This window comes from Musa acuminata, chromosome BXJ3-1 (genome assembly GCF_036884655.1).
Source record: "Musa acuminata AAA Group cultivar baxijiao chromosome BXJ3-1, Cavendish_Baxijiao_AAA, whole genome shotgun sequence".
Classification (NCBI taxonomy): domain Eukaryota; kingdom Viridiplantae; phylum Streptophyta; class Magnoliopsida; order Zingiberales; family Musaceae; genus Musa; species Musa acuminata.
The window spans coordinates 8522522-8540096 of record NC_088349.1 but is presented as its reverse complement, the minus strand read 5'-3'; the positions used below and the strand labels follow the sequence as shown (position 1 = coordinate 8540096).

General features: G+C 38.2%; 2 protein-coding genes across 5 annotated transcripts; both read right to left on the bottom strand.

The window, feature by feature from the left end:
- Positions 1-159: 159 nt before the first annotated feature.
- LOC135629344 (protein YELLOW LEAF 1, choloroplastic-like) lies at positions 160-4004 on the bottom strand. Of its 3 annotated transcripts, none has more exons than XM_065136562.1 (5): positions 3926-4004; positions 2554-2629; positions 1594-1733; positions 689-779; positions 160-546 (listed from the first exon to the last, which is right to left on the bottom strand). In XM_065136562.1, exons 2-5 carry the CDS (start codon positions 2609-2611, stop codon positions 347-349), a joined length of 489 nt encoding a protein of 162 aa, XP_064992634.1. In that variant the 5' UTR covers positions 2612-2629; positions 3926-4004; the 3' UTR covers positions 160-346. The 3 variants fall into 3 exon arrangements, with proteins under 3 accessions (XP_064992634.1, XP_064992636.1, XP_064992635.1); XM_065136564.1 differs by having other exon boundaries at positions 689-764; XM_065136563.1 differs by lacking the exon at positions 3926-4004 and adding an exon at positions 3236-3901.
- A 2793-nt stretch (positions 4005-6797) lies between these two features.
- Positions 6798-17139, bottom strand: LOC135629384 (C2 and GRAM domain-containing protein At1g03370-like). 2 transcript variants are annotated; one of them, XM_065136664.1, is made up of 9 exons: positions 17028-17139; positions 13898-15166; positions 10997-11179; positions 10553-10836; positions 10352-10468; positions 8965-9227; positions 8551-8719; positions 8164-8436; positions 6798-7670 (listed from the first exon to the last, which is right to left on the bottom strand). In XM_065136664.1, the coding sequence occupies exons 2-9, from the start codon at positions 15048-15050 to the stop codon at positions 7467-7469; spliced, it is 2646 nt and encodes an 881-aa protein (XP_064992736.1). In that variant the 5' UTR covers positions 15051-15166; positions 17028-17139; the 3' UTR covers positions 6798-7466. The 2 variants fall into 2 exon arrangements, with proteins under 2 accessions (XP_064992736.1, XP_064992735.1); XM_065136663.1 differs by having other exon boundaries at positions 16024-17072.
- Between the last annotated feature and the right edge of the window lie 436 nt (positions 17140-17575).

Sequence of the window (17575 nt, the reverse complement as noted above, 5' to 3'; positions counted from 1 at the left end):
CAGCACCAAACTCACTCGAGGCCACAGAAGAACTGCACAAATTTAAAGTAGAACATTAAATAAAATTTGGGAAGAATGATGCACCTGATTAATGACGATACAATCCCAACACTCCATCGTGAGCCAGCAGAATAAAAAACCACATCAATTCAGCATCAGTTAGATCATAACAGATTAAGCTCAAATTGGATTAGAAATTCAACCTATTCTTGTCATTCATATATAGCTGGTTTAATGGTTGCGCTCAACATTAACAGCTCGAGTGATGATGAATCTTTCACCGTGACAATCTTCATCCTCATCCTCGACGTGTTGGATTACATCAATAGACCAAACTGGGAGAGAATCAATATCTTCGTTTGTTATTCTGATAGGGCCCCTCGCTTTCTTGATCCTTCATAAGACCTAAAAAGGCAAGCAAGCCAAAGAAGAAGAAACCACCCGACCAGTGCCCCCCTCCTCCACCACCTCCACCGCCACCACCATCATCATCCCGAGGTGGAAATCCTGTCCCTCCATCGTCAAGCTCTGGTGATTTCTCCTTCCCTGAAAATAAGATGACAATTACTTCTTGTTAAATATTGGAATTTGGAAGTATAAAAGAGGGGGAGTTATTTCATCTGGTCATCATTCAACAACTTTAGCCTCGGGAAGAGCAATCAGTATCATCCACATATATGCTCCTCACCTTGGATGGGAGCAATCGTTATCGTAGATGATTGGCGTGTGACTGTCTGGGTTTGCTCCGCTGCACATCTTGCGCTCTGCAGGAGAATGCACTAGATAAGCCAAGTAAGATACAATGCAATAGGCGGGGAAACCAATCAGGAAACAACCAAGAATTACAAACAGAAATGAATTATAATAATGAGAAGAACAAATATGATGCCAATACAGCAATATCATCAAGGCTAGCTTTCATGTCGCTCACTGATAATATCAGCAAGCCTACCCACTTTCAACACAAGAAAAATTCATCCAAGATCACAAAATAGTCTGAGAACAGATTCATTTTAGTCAACTTAATTATTATTTTTTCTTTTTATAATTTTCAGATGAAAACCCTTGGAAATGAATCTTTGGAATCCTCCAGAGTAATAAATAATACGCCACATACTCTACCGATACCTCTATTACAATGGTACCAAAAACAGGAAACGTAATCATGCATATTTCTCTCTGCACACCACTGTTAATTTCATGCCGTCATAAAAATTCAAGCACTCCAAGTAACTATGCCAGTAGCATTCAAACACTCCAAGTAAGGACCAACCAGCTATTCTTTAGTTGTGTTGCTTAAAAGAACTCAATGAAAATCCATCTATTTTGCTGCATAATTTCAATCATGACCCAACTAGCAACATGCATCCCTGTCTTGATCTTGTTATCGACCAGAATATTAGCTCCTCAAAGTTTGAGATATGCAATAAAAATAGTCATATCAACACTTCAAGATGCACAAATAATGACCAAGGTGGACAGCTGAATAAGTCAACATCACAGCCTTAGAGCCAATTATCACATACAAACGCCATTAATTTATGAAACCATATCAGGCACAAGTATAATTTCATGACGGTTATAAGTACACACCAAGGCTGCAGCACATATCAGTGTGCCAGAACGTAGTCGCCGAGCTCCCAATTTAGTTTGCGCATGTTGAAATGGCTGATATTTAGTGCAGGGCAATGAGAGATCAGAGTATGGAAGCTGGACCCTTCGACCTGATGTCCCTGCATCATATGATAAGATAGTTTGCTCATAGCAGCTGAGAAAATCTTATGCACAAGACAAATGAAAAAACAGATAACAAGAGCAAAGATAATGATACACATAAAAGATCTCCATTCCTTTTACGTAAGGATGAGTCCTCAATAAATTATAAAGTGATCTTGTCTAGAAGTGTCCCTTTGGAATCACAGAGTCAATTAGAATGCTGTAATGTCCTACGCACCACATTATGCACACATTTTATAGGAATGTGTAAACTGCATACAGTGGACAAACATTAGAAAGCAATTTGGTGCAATAACTTCCTAACTTATAAAAAGCCCAATAGTATAAGTTATTTACTCCATGTAAACCTATTTTCTCCCAACTTGTACAATTTTTAACCTGGTTGTATGGATGCAATCCCTTATATTCCCTCTTCGTCTTTCCTCTCTTGGGAGGAGCTGGATCAGATGAAAGGTTAGGTAGAGCAGTAATGGCAATGACAAGTGCAGTGGTAGCATCAGTCCAGTACAACAAGCCTGTTTCTAATTGGCTTGCCAGATTAGCATTCTATATATTTCAAAGTCCTCGCCACAGATTTAGAGTATCTTGTTCTTACACTATCTACTTCATACTTCCTTTACTTGCACCAACAGATTCTCTATGCACCATCTCATCTTCAGAAATTCACGTAACGTTTTAGATCTTGGTGATCATCATGGGTCACCAAAGTATCTAGTACCATTAATTTGTGCCTTCAGCACCACTGATTTAGGTTGCAAACCTACTAAAAATTTTCAATATAAAATCATGATATATTTATATTAAGTGAAGATGTACCTTGAAGGCTCTTCGTTGAGGTGGCGAGAGCAGGCACAGTCGCACTTGTTAGAGACATCCTTCTTATGATTCAAATCTGCAAGTTAGTAGTACACATGGATAACAATCAGCAAACAATAAAAGCAAATACCCCATGGAAACACAGAATCTGAGAGAAAAAACGGAAATCCTTAGATCTTCAGGCAGAGTTCTAGTGCTGAAAGTTTCTCTAAACAAATCACCAAACAACCTGATGCTGAAGATCCTCTAAACAAATCAACAGACATACTATTCTCTCTCTCTCTCTTTGTGAGAAGAAGATATAATCACAGGTCAACTAGAACTTCAAATTAATGAGCACCAAGAATTGATCTTCCACTAAATTAAATGTGCAAAAAAAAACCCCTACTGCTGTATTCTGGGTAGTAATGCCCAATTGTGTGTAGAATTTCTCTAAACTTCTTGCAAGAAAAATATGGAAAAAAACAAACAAAGGAAAGGCAGCAGCACAAAAAATAGGGCATAAAGTACTACACTATAAAAACCATTATCTTTATACAAAAACTAAGGATCCCAACTAAAAGAATCACTAGAAACATACAAATAAATGAAAACAAAGATTTGCATCATCTCCATCGAGCAAGATAAAAATGGAACTCGGATGAAACAACCCCAACGTAGCACCAACCAAGAAATCCTTTACCTGAACGACACGCAAAGATGAGAGTAGACCAACCCTCGACCCTCGACCCTCGACCGATAACAAACCAGATGGTTCTAATCGATATCAAGTAGCATCATCAGAAAGAGGGGTCCGATCATGAGACGAGACAGAGGAACAGAAGCAAGAACTGGAAGAGGCGAACAAGGAGAAGAACTCGGGGATGCCAACTAAAAGAATCACAAGAAGCACACAAATCTTCACCATCGAGCAGGAAGAAAACCAACAACCAAGCGTGACTCCGATGTAACAACCCCCCACGAAGCTAACAAAAGAACAAACTCCGGCGACCCGAGAAAACCTTTTACTCCAACGACACGCAACGATGAGAACATCCCCTAACCTCGATCGATATGGTTCCAATCGAAATCAAGAAGCATCATAAGAGCACGGGACGGAACAAGGAGAAGAACTCGGGGATGCCAACTAAAGAATGACACGAAGTACACAAATCTTCACCATCGAGCAAGAAGAAAACCACCAACGAAGCGTGACTCCCCTACGGAGCTACCAAAAGAACAAACTCCGACACGCAACGACAAGAACATCCCCTAACCTCGATCGATACGGTTCCAATCGAAATCAAGAAGCATCATCAGAACGAGGGAATCGATCACGGGGCGAGACAAGAGAGGCAGAATCAAGAATCAGGGGAAGAGAACTCGGGGACACCTTCGATCGCCCCCGAGGAGCCCAGCGAGAGAGAGATAACCCGAGCGCGTGGCGCAGAGACGCAGAGAGGATTCCTTTCGAGGGATGGGAATGGGATCAAATAGCGCATCTAAATGGGCCAAGCTCCGTGGAGTGGACCAGCGGCCCATTGACGATTGATCGGTTCGGAGCGGTCGTTACTGATGCCGAAGCGAACCGGAAATTGATCGGTTCGGTTCGTTGATTAGACCATTCCTTTAATTGAATCCCACGTTGGAAGTATTGACTTACATAAATAATACTCAAAAAAGTTATTTTTCGTAATTGAAAGCATATTAAAAAATAAGAACATAATTATATCTTCTTCTTCGTCATTAATAGTAAGCAACACAGAATCTGATGGCACGTTGTTGATGACCGCAAAAGAACACGACTGTGCAGAGAGGAGGAGAGAGACATGATCAGTTCACATAAACCACAAGATACAGTCCACTGTACACGGACATACAATAACAGATCGTCGCTGAAACGTCGTTCTTGGCATGAGCACGATGCATACGGCGACCGAGATCCTACGATCGGGACTTCAGCCTGCTAGCCAATTCGGACAACCCGGAGCCGACGGAGCCGGTGGAGGGGCGGAGAGAGCTCCGGTGGAGTCTGCAGCGGAAGGATCCGGCGTGGGTGGTCGGCGAGCACAGGCAACTGAGCCTTTGGCTCGATTGTTTGGTGAGGACCGGCCGGCGATCTCCGTGGCGGGGCGAGCTGATGGCCATTGAGTCAGTCTTGGCATCCTCGACTAGTGATCTCTCGATTATCTCGTTGTTGCTGGGCTTCAATTCTTCGGTCGTCATTTAGGATCTACTCAGCATAAGGAAGCAGTCAAAGAGTCGTTAGTACTAGTAGGAGTGATGGTGCATGAGAAGGAAGAAAGAGCCTATGAAGCTTCCTTCATCAATTGGAATGTAGATTGCAGTTGCAAGAGCTTGTTATTGTGCCATCCATGGCAAACTGACATGCTTTAGGAAGACATGTTCCGAACGCATGAACTGAGTTCCAATAAGATCATCTACTTAGCATAATGAAGCATTCAATAACATACGAACGGAGCTAAAATACATGCAGCAAAAACTTTTCATGTCCAAGGAAGATTACACTTCGACTAACCTATTGGAATGATTAGAAACAAGATATGGAAGGGACAGAAGAGGTTAGGTTACCAGGAATTCTCTCGAGGGGGTGAAGAGGAGATGGCAATCTTTCGAGTGAGGATTAGAAACCAAATCAAAGGGCCAATTAAATGAGAAGCTAAGATCAAACATGGGCCTCTACGACCACAAGCTTGTTATATCCTTCTGAAACAGAAGCAGCTGCCTCTAAGCTAAAATTTTCAGCCTGGAAACACAGATCTTTGCTTGACCTCTTCTTTCGGGAAGCAGAATTTGATTTGAACCGTTGGTTAGGAACTCAAGTAACACAAAAATAGGCAATGTGGTGTCTACGACTCCGACATCTTCTCATGGCCACGAGATCACCAACTTCTTCCACTCATGGTATGTGAGATGTCCACCGCCACCAATTCCATTCGACGAAAGGACAAGCAGGATACGATGAAAAGTGAAGATGATGATTCTCTCGATGCTTTTGAGTATGGATTGTCGATTCGAGTATCAGACCCACGTAGGTGACAAACTTCGATTGGTACGAATCTGATGTATGTAGGTATATCGACGTTTTAAAATATTAAGTAAAAAATCAATTAACAACTTAGCTTTTCATAAACAAATAATACACAAAACTTGAATTTATACAATCAACAACTTGTTTTTGAGACCTTATGAATGAAAGATTACTCCAAATTGATATGTTCTATGATTACCAAAATATCAATTTGACACCTTAAAACTAGAGCTTTTGCATATATATATATATATATATATATATATATATATATATATATATATATATATATATATATATATATATATATATATATATATATATAATTTTTTTCTTAAAAAGATAAAATGATTGGGTTTGTGAGTTGCTAGCTGTATTTGGAGAACTGGAACACAATTCCAGAGTGTTTTGGTAGGGAAATTGTGATGAGAGAATTTGTGAACTTGATCAAGAGATCATCAACCTCATTTCTCTTGGGAATTATATTTTAGATAATCCAGCCAGCAAGACAAAATATGGCTGTGAGATGCAATTTAGCATCTGTCAGAACTTAGAATGTGATAGCAGAAGAAAGAGGTTAGTTTGCCACGGGTTGGAACAATGTAAAAAATTAGTGCAAAATGGAACATATGTTTTAACAACTGGAAATCAGCACTGGTGAGCAATTATATTTTTAAGATGTTTCATGTCCTTCAACAACAAAAGCAAGTTCAGAATCAAATGCTTATATTATGTAATAAATTGGACAGGAAGGGAAAACTTTGCTTTGTTTAGAGAATGATCATTTCGAGGGTATCAACGTCTTTCAGTAATAAGACCCTAGGGTTTATCATAACAAACTGGAATAATATTTTAATGATTGATTGATTCATTAAAAGAAAGCGTTACATCATTATTTATAAAATTCCACCTAAGATTCACCATGGACTCTTAATAATAAATAAATATTAAATAAAACTCTATCTGACTTTAACTGAATCAAACAAAGTCAATAAACAACTGGACTAAACAGAATTCAATAAACATTATTCAACCCTTTTCCAAACTATAAAAAATATTTTCAAGGAATAAAAGAATAGTTGATCAAATGATAATAGACAACCGAGAAGGACTTAGATGTATATCTAATTTATGCACAATAACAGCTGTGTACTAAATGTTAATGTTTTCTTGTTTCCATCACATATTTCTCACTTTCATCTTCAGCATAAACTAAACCTTGCTTAAAGCAAATTTCTCACTTAATTGCGTTTCAGAAAAAAAAATCATGGTACATCATATAACACAATAGTATCGGAGATATACATGGAATTCATATACTCTAATGACACCTAAATTCATATACTCTAATGTGTAGCCGCAAGTTGGTTTTCGCAGGCAAAATAAGGTTTCTTTTGTTTCCTTCGGATATATATCGTTTAAACAACTGTTCTCTTAGCATCAACAATCAGCATGTGCCACAATTGTCTCAATCGATCACAGTTCCAGCTACAGTGCACCAAAGGATCAAACCAGAACTTCACTGGAATACTCATCCTCCATTTATCCTGTAAACATATCTTAGTGACAGGTTTAATCTCGTAAGCATATCCGAGTTTCAAGACAGCAAGATTGATGTCATCTATGAGAACGAGGAGACAACCGAAGATGATCCATGACACCCAATATATTCTAGAGTCTAATTCAAGTCCATTAGTCAAAACACCCATGATCCTCTCACCGTTGCTAGAAAAGAAATGTAGCTGTCTTGGTTGTTTGCTGATCTAATTTCAAATACCTCCAAATTCAGCAGATAAATTAGCAGTGAACCATATTGAATATCAGATAAACATGCAGCCTCTTTGAAGTCTAATAGTATCAAAATTAATGGGCTCAGCTAATATCACAGAATCTGGTTCCCATCTTGTAGCTCTTTCTCGACTTGAGAAAATATCTCTTTGAGGCGAAGAGAAGTATCAGTAATTATGTTCTTTGTGATCTTCTTTCGGTGTTTAGTACTTTTCAGCCAAGCAATTCCCAGGGATGCTTGAACACTGCATCCCTTGGATACAGAGGGAAGATCCTCTATCCGGTATTTCAGTAGAAGCTGCAAAAACAAGAAAAAGAAAGGTCATATTTTCACTAAACTGAAACTATAATTAGTAAAGTTTTTTCACAAGACACTCATATAAGTGGTTATACTGCAAAATAAAAGACAATCAATAGTTATATCCTGCAACATATCATATTCCACTAAAAATTTTCAATGTGTCATCTTCCATTTCCAATTTCTATAGTATATTCTCCAAATATGACACAGTGCACATGGTTTTCTTCTTCAACCTCTTCCTCTTTGAACACTCCTGAAATTATTGAGGTGCACAAGACTGGCTAATTTTTCAAATGGTGAAAGGCTGTTTAAAAGAAATCGCAAAGCTCACACAACAAAAGAAAAGCATACAGGATACAAATAGCAAAGTTGGATAAGAGGTGTTTGCAATACGCATCCCAAACTACTCACAGATCAGTAAACTTCCATATCAACCGCTAAACTTCAAAAATGCTAAGGATGAAAATGACAGGATCGCTGAGGCACATACACTGAAACAATCACCAAGTAGGAGGTCTTGGAGAGAGACAACCTCTTCTACAATCCATCCATTTCTATTAGGCAAGGGATACTTTTGCTGAGTGCTGGTCACTTCCCCTTCAAAACGTGATAAATTACCATCGAATTTGTAACCGATTCGCCTCTGCCATACATCAAGTTTAACTGGTTGCCATTGTGTGGCTGAATAGTCAAGGCAACCGACTTTCTGCATAATCTTCTGTTCCAATGGGCCTCCTTCAAATATATTCATTACAAAACTAGCCTGATAAAGCATCAAACAGCATGGTATTCACTAAAAATATTTTTGTTTTTTTATAGAAAACACGAATTTGGTCCAATTGGCAATGTCCGAGTTAAAAAAAAAAAAAAAACTCACAGCCATTGGAAGGCCATCAGCATAGATCTCAAACGTTTTGACATCTTCAAATCCCAAGCATGATCCACTTTCTTCACTTTGAAAGTGTTTTGCTTCAGATTCTTCTTCAACAAGTTGCACCTTCTGCTCAGGACTCAAAGATCTTGCTTTCCACAATGCCATGGTTGTCCTGTCAGAAATGAGTTATTCCAGATGCAAGCTTTGATATGCCAATATAAAGTTGCAACTGAGGAGGACTATATAGATCTAGGAGTTGTGAGTGTACCTCCAAAACAAATGACATCAAATAAATAAACAAAAGAAGTCATAGCTGTTTGGGATTACATTAAAGAAAAATGTCCATTAAGATTCATTTGAGCAGTTAGTCTACAAGTTGTACCAATAGTATAAAACAAAGAAACTACTAACTAGTACCTGCTGGCTACATTGAATGAGACGAATGACTGAAAATGAAATTTTAATCTTCCATCCTGGTCTATTTCTTTTGCTCCATGCTTTGCATCCATACCTCTACCTTGCCATAGGACTATAATCATAGAAGGACTACCAACATTTGCCAGAGATGGCGGAATAACTTGGATATCATCAATGTCATCCCAGAGAAAGAAAAACTTGGTCTTGTGTCCAAATATATTCGTATAAAACCCGATAATTCTTGAAGAAAGGAAAAGCCGACCCTGCAAAAATCCTATGCATTTAGCTGCTCAAGCATCATTATTAAAACATTTAACAGAACTCTAAAATACACAACCATTGAATCTGAAGAAGCTAAGTAGCAGTTAGAAAAGAAGTACACCCTTTAGTGCAATGGACTGCAAACTTGATAGCTGGATTACATATATCATTGCAATGTGAAGACCGATTTATCTCAATACCCAACATGCTGACAAAAATATTGAGATAGGCTCACTTTTATTGGACATGTCAACAATTAAAATGAACCTTTTACTCAAAATGGATACGACACTTGGACACAATAGTAAAGTGAATGGTTCTCATTTTATTTACCCATTAAAAAAGAAAGAATGTTCATGTTATTTTTGATGTAATTTCCAACTTATATAGTTGATCAATATGTTCTCCTTATGTCTATCCATTCCTCTTGTTTTTCATTTAATATATGGATGGGGCTTAAAGAGCAAGTAAAGGTGCATTTACATTTATATTTCCATTCCATTCCATTCATCTTCATCCTCCTATATAGCTTAGTGTCCTAAACACGATCCATCACTGGCAGCTTAAACTACTCATAGTTCTTCATAGCACATAGAAGATTCCACTTGTAAAATACATATTGGCTACTCATAATAATACTTCAGGATTAATGGAAGATTCCATTTCTACTGTACATATACTAGCTGCTCAAATTGAGCTGGTTCCCATGGATCCAGGACTGCTGCTAGCCCAGTCTGGGCCTACAATTCCAGAACATCCAATTCAATGACTCCATTTGGACAGAAAAGGATCCCAAATTCTGATGTCGCTTTAGATTTGGTTCCTGATCTTCTGAACCTTGCATATGTCACACAAGCGAATAGGCTAGTATTATATATACAGAAGAGTTAAAAATTAGAGACTGAGAAGCAACACACCTTAGTGATTTGTGTTAGCAATTATATAAATGTATCCATGGTGGGTCCAACCAACAAGTTTTCCATAAATTATATTATGGATACATTCTGAAATACATAACCATCAAAAACTTTGAGATCAATAAAGTTCCATAATAGTAAATTGACACAGAGTGTACCAGTGCTAATTTATTAGCTAGATCAAGTAACATAAGGAAAACATAAAGTACCTGTAAAGGCATCTTGCGTTTCAGGTGACAGGAAAAGTCATTAATGAGAAATTCTTCTTGTGGGAGACCAAAGAGCTTCTGGAATGCAGAATTTGTTTGAGGTGACCGCAGATTTATCTACATATTTAACCATCCGATACCTAAGCCAGAAGACACGAAGAATCACAAGAACAGTGTCATCATACTGTATGTGTTTTTTACCTTCTTGCCGACCTCTTTCTCCATTTTTGTTAGATAATCTGTGACAACACCATTGCCCCTTGAATTGCTCAAAAAAATCCTCAAACGCAACTTAGACTGACATGCTTGAGCAAATTTTCCTTGAAGAGGAATCCAGATATCAGCTAGTTTTGATAAATTAGATTTCACAAAGTTGACTTCTGCATGACCAAGAGATATAGCCTCATCCAATGGTCCATCAAAATCATAAACCGCCACCTCCATTCTAGATGGAGGATCATCCATGGCATCAAATTCATATATCTCTGCAGATCCAACAAAGTACGAACAATTATAGGAAGTCCACTGTATCAAGATCTATATACCAACATGAAAAGTCAGTAACAGAAATGTATATGCTTCTTTCCAAATCACTGCAATTATCCAAATAAACAAAGTGAAAGAAGTGGTATTTCACCAAATTACCATTCCATACTGGATTTGCTGCTTGGAACTTAATTGTGCTTGTCTTTGTTTTTCCATTGCATGTAAAGACAACATAGGGATCAGAGAACCCACATGAATATGCACCTCCTATATTGCTTCCCTCAATCAATGCAACAGTTAGCAACCAACCATCTCCTTGTGCTTTAACCCCATGATCACTACCTGTGCAGAAAATGCAGCTATTTAATCAAGCAACTGAAGAAGAAAAACATGGTTCCTTTAGCAGGAGAAAAAATAGATAAAGAAACCAAGATTCTGAAAGTCTCATCAGTGGAAGTTAAAAAGTTCACAGATGAGAGAACTACACTTTGAATTTGCAGTAGGTGGCAAACTCAACTACTAGCCATGTTTGGATGGTGGACACTACCTTGTGTTACAGCCTTAATATTCTTAAAAAACTTAGTTTATCTATTGCTTTATGCAGATTGTGGCAAAGTTGTACAAGAGAACTTACTTTAAAGTGAATCTGCAAGAAATCCTATTTTATATCTAATGCTGCAGGTATATTACAAGCAATGACTCCATGCTGGTCAGCATGGGTTGGTATGTCCCATGCCAAAAAGGTTTCTGCATGTGCTCTTCTGATCCATACAAACATATACCTAAGCCAAGTCTTAACATACTATCAGCAAGCTCTCATACTACAAGACAACAATCCTTAATTTTTAGCAAAGTTATATTGTTGGAAAAAATTTAATTTATAACCTTCCTGGGCAATTATAATAAAATACTACCCATTCTCCAACTGATAAATTATTAGATATTTGAGATGACAATTAACCGACCGCTAGTTTGCTTTTCATTTCTTTCCTCTCAATATACTCTCAAGTTCGACTTCATATCAGAGAAACAGCAAAAAAAAATCCAGGCATTACACACAAATCGAGAATGTTAACCCTACCATATCTCAATGCATGGAAACAGTTAGATTATACAAATAACATATAAATCTGATCATGTATTAAGATCTGGTTAAAACTAAATAATACATTGCGAAAAGATTTATATGCCAACCATATTGTCCACTATGGTCCACGTAGCTATAGGGCATAGATCAAACCATTTTGTCCGATCCAGTTGAAACAAGTAATTCATTTTTTTAATCTTTTTAATCTCTGGATGAAAACAGTTGTCAGCAACTGTTGATAGCCTCCCATTTTCCCATCTCTTTTCTCTGGCTTGCAGCCTCCACTGCTGATGTTGTCACCTTCTCCTCATTGTTGTTACATCTTGTTTGTTTCACTCTTCTCCTTCTCCTCCTCCTCCGGTTCCTCCACACCACCACCACCACCTCCTCCTCCTCCTCCTCCTCCTCTTCTTTTGGCCAGGCCCACCTCAGTTGGCACAGGGAATACAGAAACATGGTATGACCCATCCGGGGATCAGTACAGTTTCCAGATCAAAATATTAAACCTTGCATTATGAAAGCAAAAAGGGTGGTTAACCGATTATTACCATTCCTCGGAAAATTTTGATAATTCCCAAAACCTCATTAGTATCTCCATTGCATCTTCCCAATCATCTAGTTTCCACCATTGCTCTTGAACCATCTATGCTTAAATTCACACCTTAGGTGCTGCTTGACTCGTCACCTGCTTGCTACTCCAACCTGCCTCTCTAGTAGCCCCACCACCATTGATCACACCATCTCCACCATCGCACATTCACGATCACTTATTCCTCAGCCTGTAACAGCTTGCTCAATGGCAGAAGATATAGAGAGATAAAAAGATCCCTCGATCAGCACCATCGGAGACACGAGAATATCAAAGGGAGAGGGAAAGACGAGGACATTCTCATAAATGTTCTTGCCCATCGATATGACTAAAAGAGCATGCGGCTTGTCATCGTACTTCACAATCAACTTAGATAATGAACAGAAGGTGTGGAAATATGTCACCTGTTCCTCCTGTAGGGATCTAAGTCGTGAGATTAGTCAGGACATAACATCTGCTAATGACTGAATGTTGGTGATAGCTTGACATATCTCAGCCATCCAAATAAAAAATAATAATAATGCTTTTCTTTTTTGTTACACATACAGAATAATATGTCCAAGTATTTTTATGGCCAGGCACATGGAATTAATTCTGATCAATATTGTAATAATGCTCTTTATAGATACAGTCTAACTGAACTACCAAAACTTGTATTTTAGCAAACAAAGACAAAAGAAATCATGGTTATGGAAAATGGAATCACTGTATCTAACCTAAGATAACAATTATGTAAAATTCGCAGTTACACTACGGCAAAGGGAGAATCTGATAATTTCAGAAAATTCATATTCTTATATTACTGGATCCCTGAAAATAGGAGGTATGATTAATCTAATAACTTCTATATTTTGTTACAGAATCAACTTGAATGTCCATCTTCAGAACCTACGTGTCATTCATATGCCAGGGAATTTGCTAATAATCTTTAGGCTCAGCAACAGGAAGTTATACTTATGGCCTTAATTTCAGTCTAATTCTTGATCTGTTTGCAATATTCAATCTAATTCTTGATCTGTTAGCAATTTTCTTCTATTACTGGATCCCTGAACATAGGAGGCACGATAAATCTAATAACTTATATATTTTGCTACAGCATCTACTTGAAAGTCCATCTTCAGAACCTACGTGTCATTCATATACCAGGGAATTTGCTAATAATCTTTAGGCTCAGCAGCAACAGGAAGTTATACTTAAGGCCTTAATTTCAATCTAATTCTTGATCTGTTAGCAATATTCTAGCACAAGCATAGATCAGAAACTCAACATATATAATGTTTGTTTTGATCATTCTTCACAGAAGCTCCTCAATCAAGCATTTAAGAGACAAAAAATAAAAATAAAAATCATTCCTGAAAAAAATGTGATGGATTACAGGTCATACCATTGTGTTTTCTGGCACGCAAAAAACGTCCTATTACTTCTAGAACATATTGCCCTTGAAGCGTCAAAACTGCAGACACTAGAAGTTCTGTGAAGGAGTCAGGCAAATCAAGTCCAACAAATTCAAGCCCCTGAACCGTGCCAGGTTTGGCTATTAGGATGTGAGCACAGACATATAATCCTACAAAGAGAGAGAGTAGAACTGTAAAATTCCGGAGGAACTGGAATGCCAAGCCCAAACTAGACTCCCGTTTTATCTCTGGTAGAACCAAGTTTTTCTCTATGCTGCAAGAAGAGTCATCCAAAGCAACTGGTTTAACATGCTTGGAAAGAATGTCAGCAAACTGGGCAAAACTCTCTGTAAGACCTTGCTTTGCTCCACTTTCAATCATGCCTTTCATCATTGTACTTTGAAGAAAGTTTAAACGCCATGATATAATCAAATGTGATGATTGATTAGCTGATGGCAGCTGAGGCCCAGGCTTTATCAAATAGAGGATCTCTGTCTTAAAATAGCTACCACAAGGAACATCAGGAATGCTTACGCTTGCTAAAACTGCAAACTGTTTTCCATCTGCATTCAGATATGTCTGCTCCTCTGTAGCTCTCACAGACTTGATCAGTTTAGTTGCAGCTTTTGTGTAAGTCAGCACTCTCTTTAAACTACTTTCACCATTAAGAAGCCTCCACGGTTCCCTTTGCAGATCTGTAGTTCCTTGAAGCTCTGCAAAAGATTTCCTAACATTTGAATCTGGTGAAAAAAGAAGTGAGTTCAGATCACCTGGTGCAATAGCGTAAGATTGATCAAGTAATATTCCACCAGGTAGATGCCCAGGCATATCAGACCCGAGACATTTTGAGGCCATAGTTTCCAGTAGTTCCTCGAATTTGTTCTCACATGGTACATTGTCAGCTGAGTCAGCACATACATCCGCTTTCGTAGATGTCCCTTCTGACTGTTCTAAGGAATCAAGGTCCCTATTTTCAGCTAAAGGAACAGATTCTGCATTCTTCCCACGGAACATCTGAGACAATAGCTCAACAAAAGATGTTGTGTTTGACTTATTTTCCTTGGTAGCTCTAGTTTCTTCAAGATCCATCAAAGAAGATGAATCAATTTTGCCACCAGAAGTACACAAAGGCGCTTCCCTCATCAGTTGGGAGGTCTCTGAACTTGATGCAAGATCACCAGAAGGTGCTTGTGAGACAATAGAAGATTCATCCAAGATAGTATTTCTAGGGGACAATTGTATGGTGAGACAAATTTCCCCTACAAGTGGGACAAATTAAATATTTAGTACCATTAAATATTGCATATGCCTGTGCTAAAAGAACTACGTCATGGTACAAATTTCTATCTGATCGTAAGGACATCGAGTGAAAATCATTATGTTTTGAGATGAGCCAGGAAAGCTTAAATGACACCATTTATACACTTAATCTTATCAATACAATGAAGATTAGAGAACTACCAGACACTAACATCTGCATGTGTCGGGTTATCCTTCCCCTGTTCTATTATTTTTCTTCTAACAAAACAACCAAAGCTGGAGCATGTGCTGCTGAACTTGCTAAAACTAAATCTAATTTACCGATTGAAACTGTAAATGGAGATCATTTTTTAATTGTTGATCTACAATTGTTTCATTTTAAATGCAAGATAAACAGATAATAGTTACTTGATTAATAAATGCATATGTTTGACTAAACATGTGCAATAACAACTAGTACAGTTATAGGTATTCAGTAAAGAAAGAACATTTGTATCTGGAATTCACAAAAACCATTTCATGATCCATTTTCACTATATATCATTTACAACTTTGGTCGCCTAATATTTGCCTCTTTTCATTCATCTACGATATAGAGACTTGACACGGTTACAAGCTATCAAGAACATCTGAGCATTTTAAGAAACTAAATTCATACAACTAAACGAGTGAAAAAGAACTAATATCCAGGGCCCCACATGTTGGAACCTGAACCAGGAACCAGAGAATCCATATGTAAGCCAAGAAAGGGAGGAGAGACATGATCAGGAGAGGGAAAGCTGGAGCTAACTAAACTGAAATAATTCCAGCTAGAGAATAACATCCATAGAACAGAGAAGGATAATCGGCATATTACCCCTTTTTTTGTTCTTCGACTTCTTATTCTTGGGTTGCAGCTGGTACCAGGCCGTCCCCAGGGATAGGTTTTCAGCGTCCAAGACCTTCAACAATGACACCTTCACCTTCCCCAAGAAATCATTATTAAAGTACTTATCTTCGTTGAGAACTGAGACAGTAAGCTCTTCACTGAGTTCCCCGACAAGGAAGCTGAACTTTTCATCCCAAAAAGGGTTCAAGTTCTTTTTGATGACCTTAGTTTTCGACCTACGACCGCCAAGCTGCAATCTCACATAGGGATCACATGACCCATTCATATTCATTACAGGAAGACCACGGGCCTCAATGACGTGAACAAAAAGCTTCATTTTAAAGAATATGCAGGAAGGAATAACAATTCAACCCAACCACTAATCGATTACGTACAACAAATTGGATTCCAAGCATAAAGACGAATGGATAGAATAAACAAGATATAGCGACAGAAAGATCTCACATGAATAGAGGGGAGGGAAATCCAAATTTTTAGCAGTAGAATAAAAAAAAAGTAATTGGAATCTTAATGAGACGATCAAAATGAAAGAATAAAATCAAAATGAAACAGTAATTGGGGGACTCTAGAACCCTAATTTGCCTGCCTTCGCATCCGATATCCGGGGAAAAAAAGACAAGGGGGCGAGAATAAAGCGGAACCACACAAGGCAGCGTCGAGTTGGAATTGGAAGGAGAAATGTTCTTGGGAATCATGAGAAAGATGGGAACGAGGTGGATCATCTACCGTCACCGTTTTACGCATCGAAATCTCGCTACGACTGAATTAATGTACACAAAAAAGGACCGTCTCGCATCGAAAGCCCACGTGGAGTCCTCGAAGATCGACGCAAGGCATACACGAGAGAGAGAGAGAGAGAGAGAGAGAGAGAGCGACTTAGGAAATGGGAATTCCCCACCGCGCTCTTCGGATGCTTGTAGCAAATCTCGAAGCACAATCCCTAATTCAAGAATTCGGGCATGAATCCATACCTGTAACAGTCTATCTCGCCCCGGCTTCCCGCGAAGTCATCCTCGCCCTTTTGTATCCAATCGACCGACCGGGGGAGGATTTATTGCATCCAATAGGTGGCACAACGCGTGTCGTCCAATTAGTTCTTCCGGGGTTGAATCCGACTGACTACTTTTGACGCTGGCGTAACTGTAGACCGCTCGCTTTTTGCCCAATACATGTCAGACTTTGGTTGGTTGAGTTCGTTCGTACCACCCACGATCTAAAAGAATAAAAATATATTTCTCTAAAAAAATTATAACTAATTTTCTTATTTGTATATTATCGCTTTAAAGAAGTAGACAATATTAAAAGGTTCGTGTATAATGCAGTCTTTATATATTACTTATAAGAAAATACAAATTGGTTAAAGAATTATTTTATAAAATAAGCCGGCTCAACATATTATATGACATTATGTTACGTCTTAAAAGCATGACCCATATTTGAATCATATATTTATAGCGTTTGCGGTGTATCAAATCTCTTAATTATGCATCATAATAAGACGCAACGAAAAAGAGAGGAA

Excerpts from the sequence above, each read along its gene's own strand:
- LOC135629384 (XM_065136663.1), bottom strand. The coding sequence starts at position 16,372 with ATGAAGCTTTTTGTTCACGTCATTGAGGCCCGTGGTCTTCCTGTAATG. Across the intron at positions 10,837-10,996 it reads AGCAAATCCAGTATGGAATG|AGATATATGAATTTGATGCC; the intron begins GTAATTTGGTGA and ends TTGGATCTGCAG. Across the intron at positions 8,437-8,550 it reads CTGATGGCCTTCCAATGGCT|GCTAGTTTTGTAATGAATAT; the intron begins GTGAGTTTTTTT and ends ATGCTTTATCAG.
- LOC135629344 (XM_065136562.1), bottom strand. The coding sequence starts at position 2,611 with ATGTCTCTAACAAGTGCGACTGTGCCTGCTCTCGCCACCTCAACGAAG. Across the intron at positions 780-1,593 it reads TGATATGTGCTGCAGCCTTG|TGCATTCTCCTGCAGAGCGC; the intron begins GTGTGTACTTAT and ends TGGCTTATCTAG. Across the intron at positions 547-688 it reads AACGATTGCTCCCATCCAAG|GGAAGGAGAAATCACCAGAG; the intron begins GTGAGGAGCATA and ends TCTTATTTTCAG.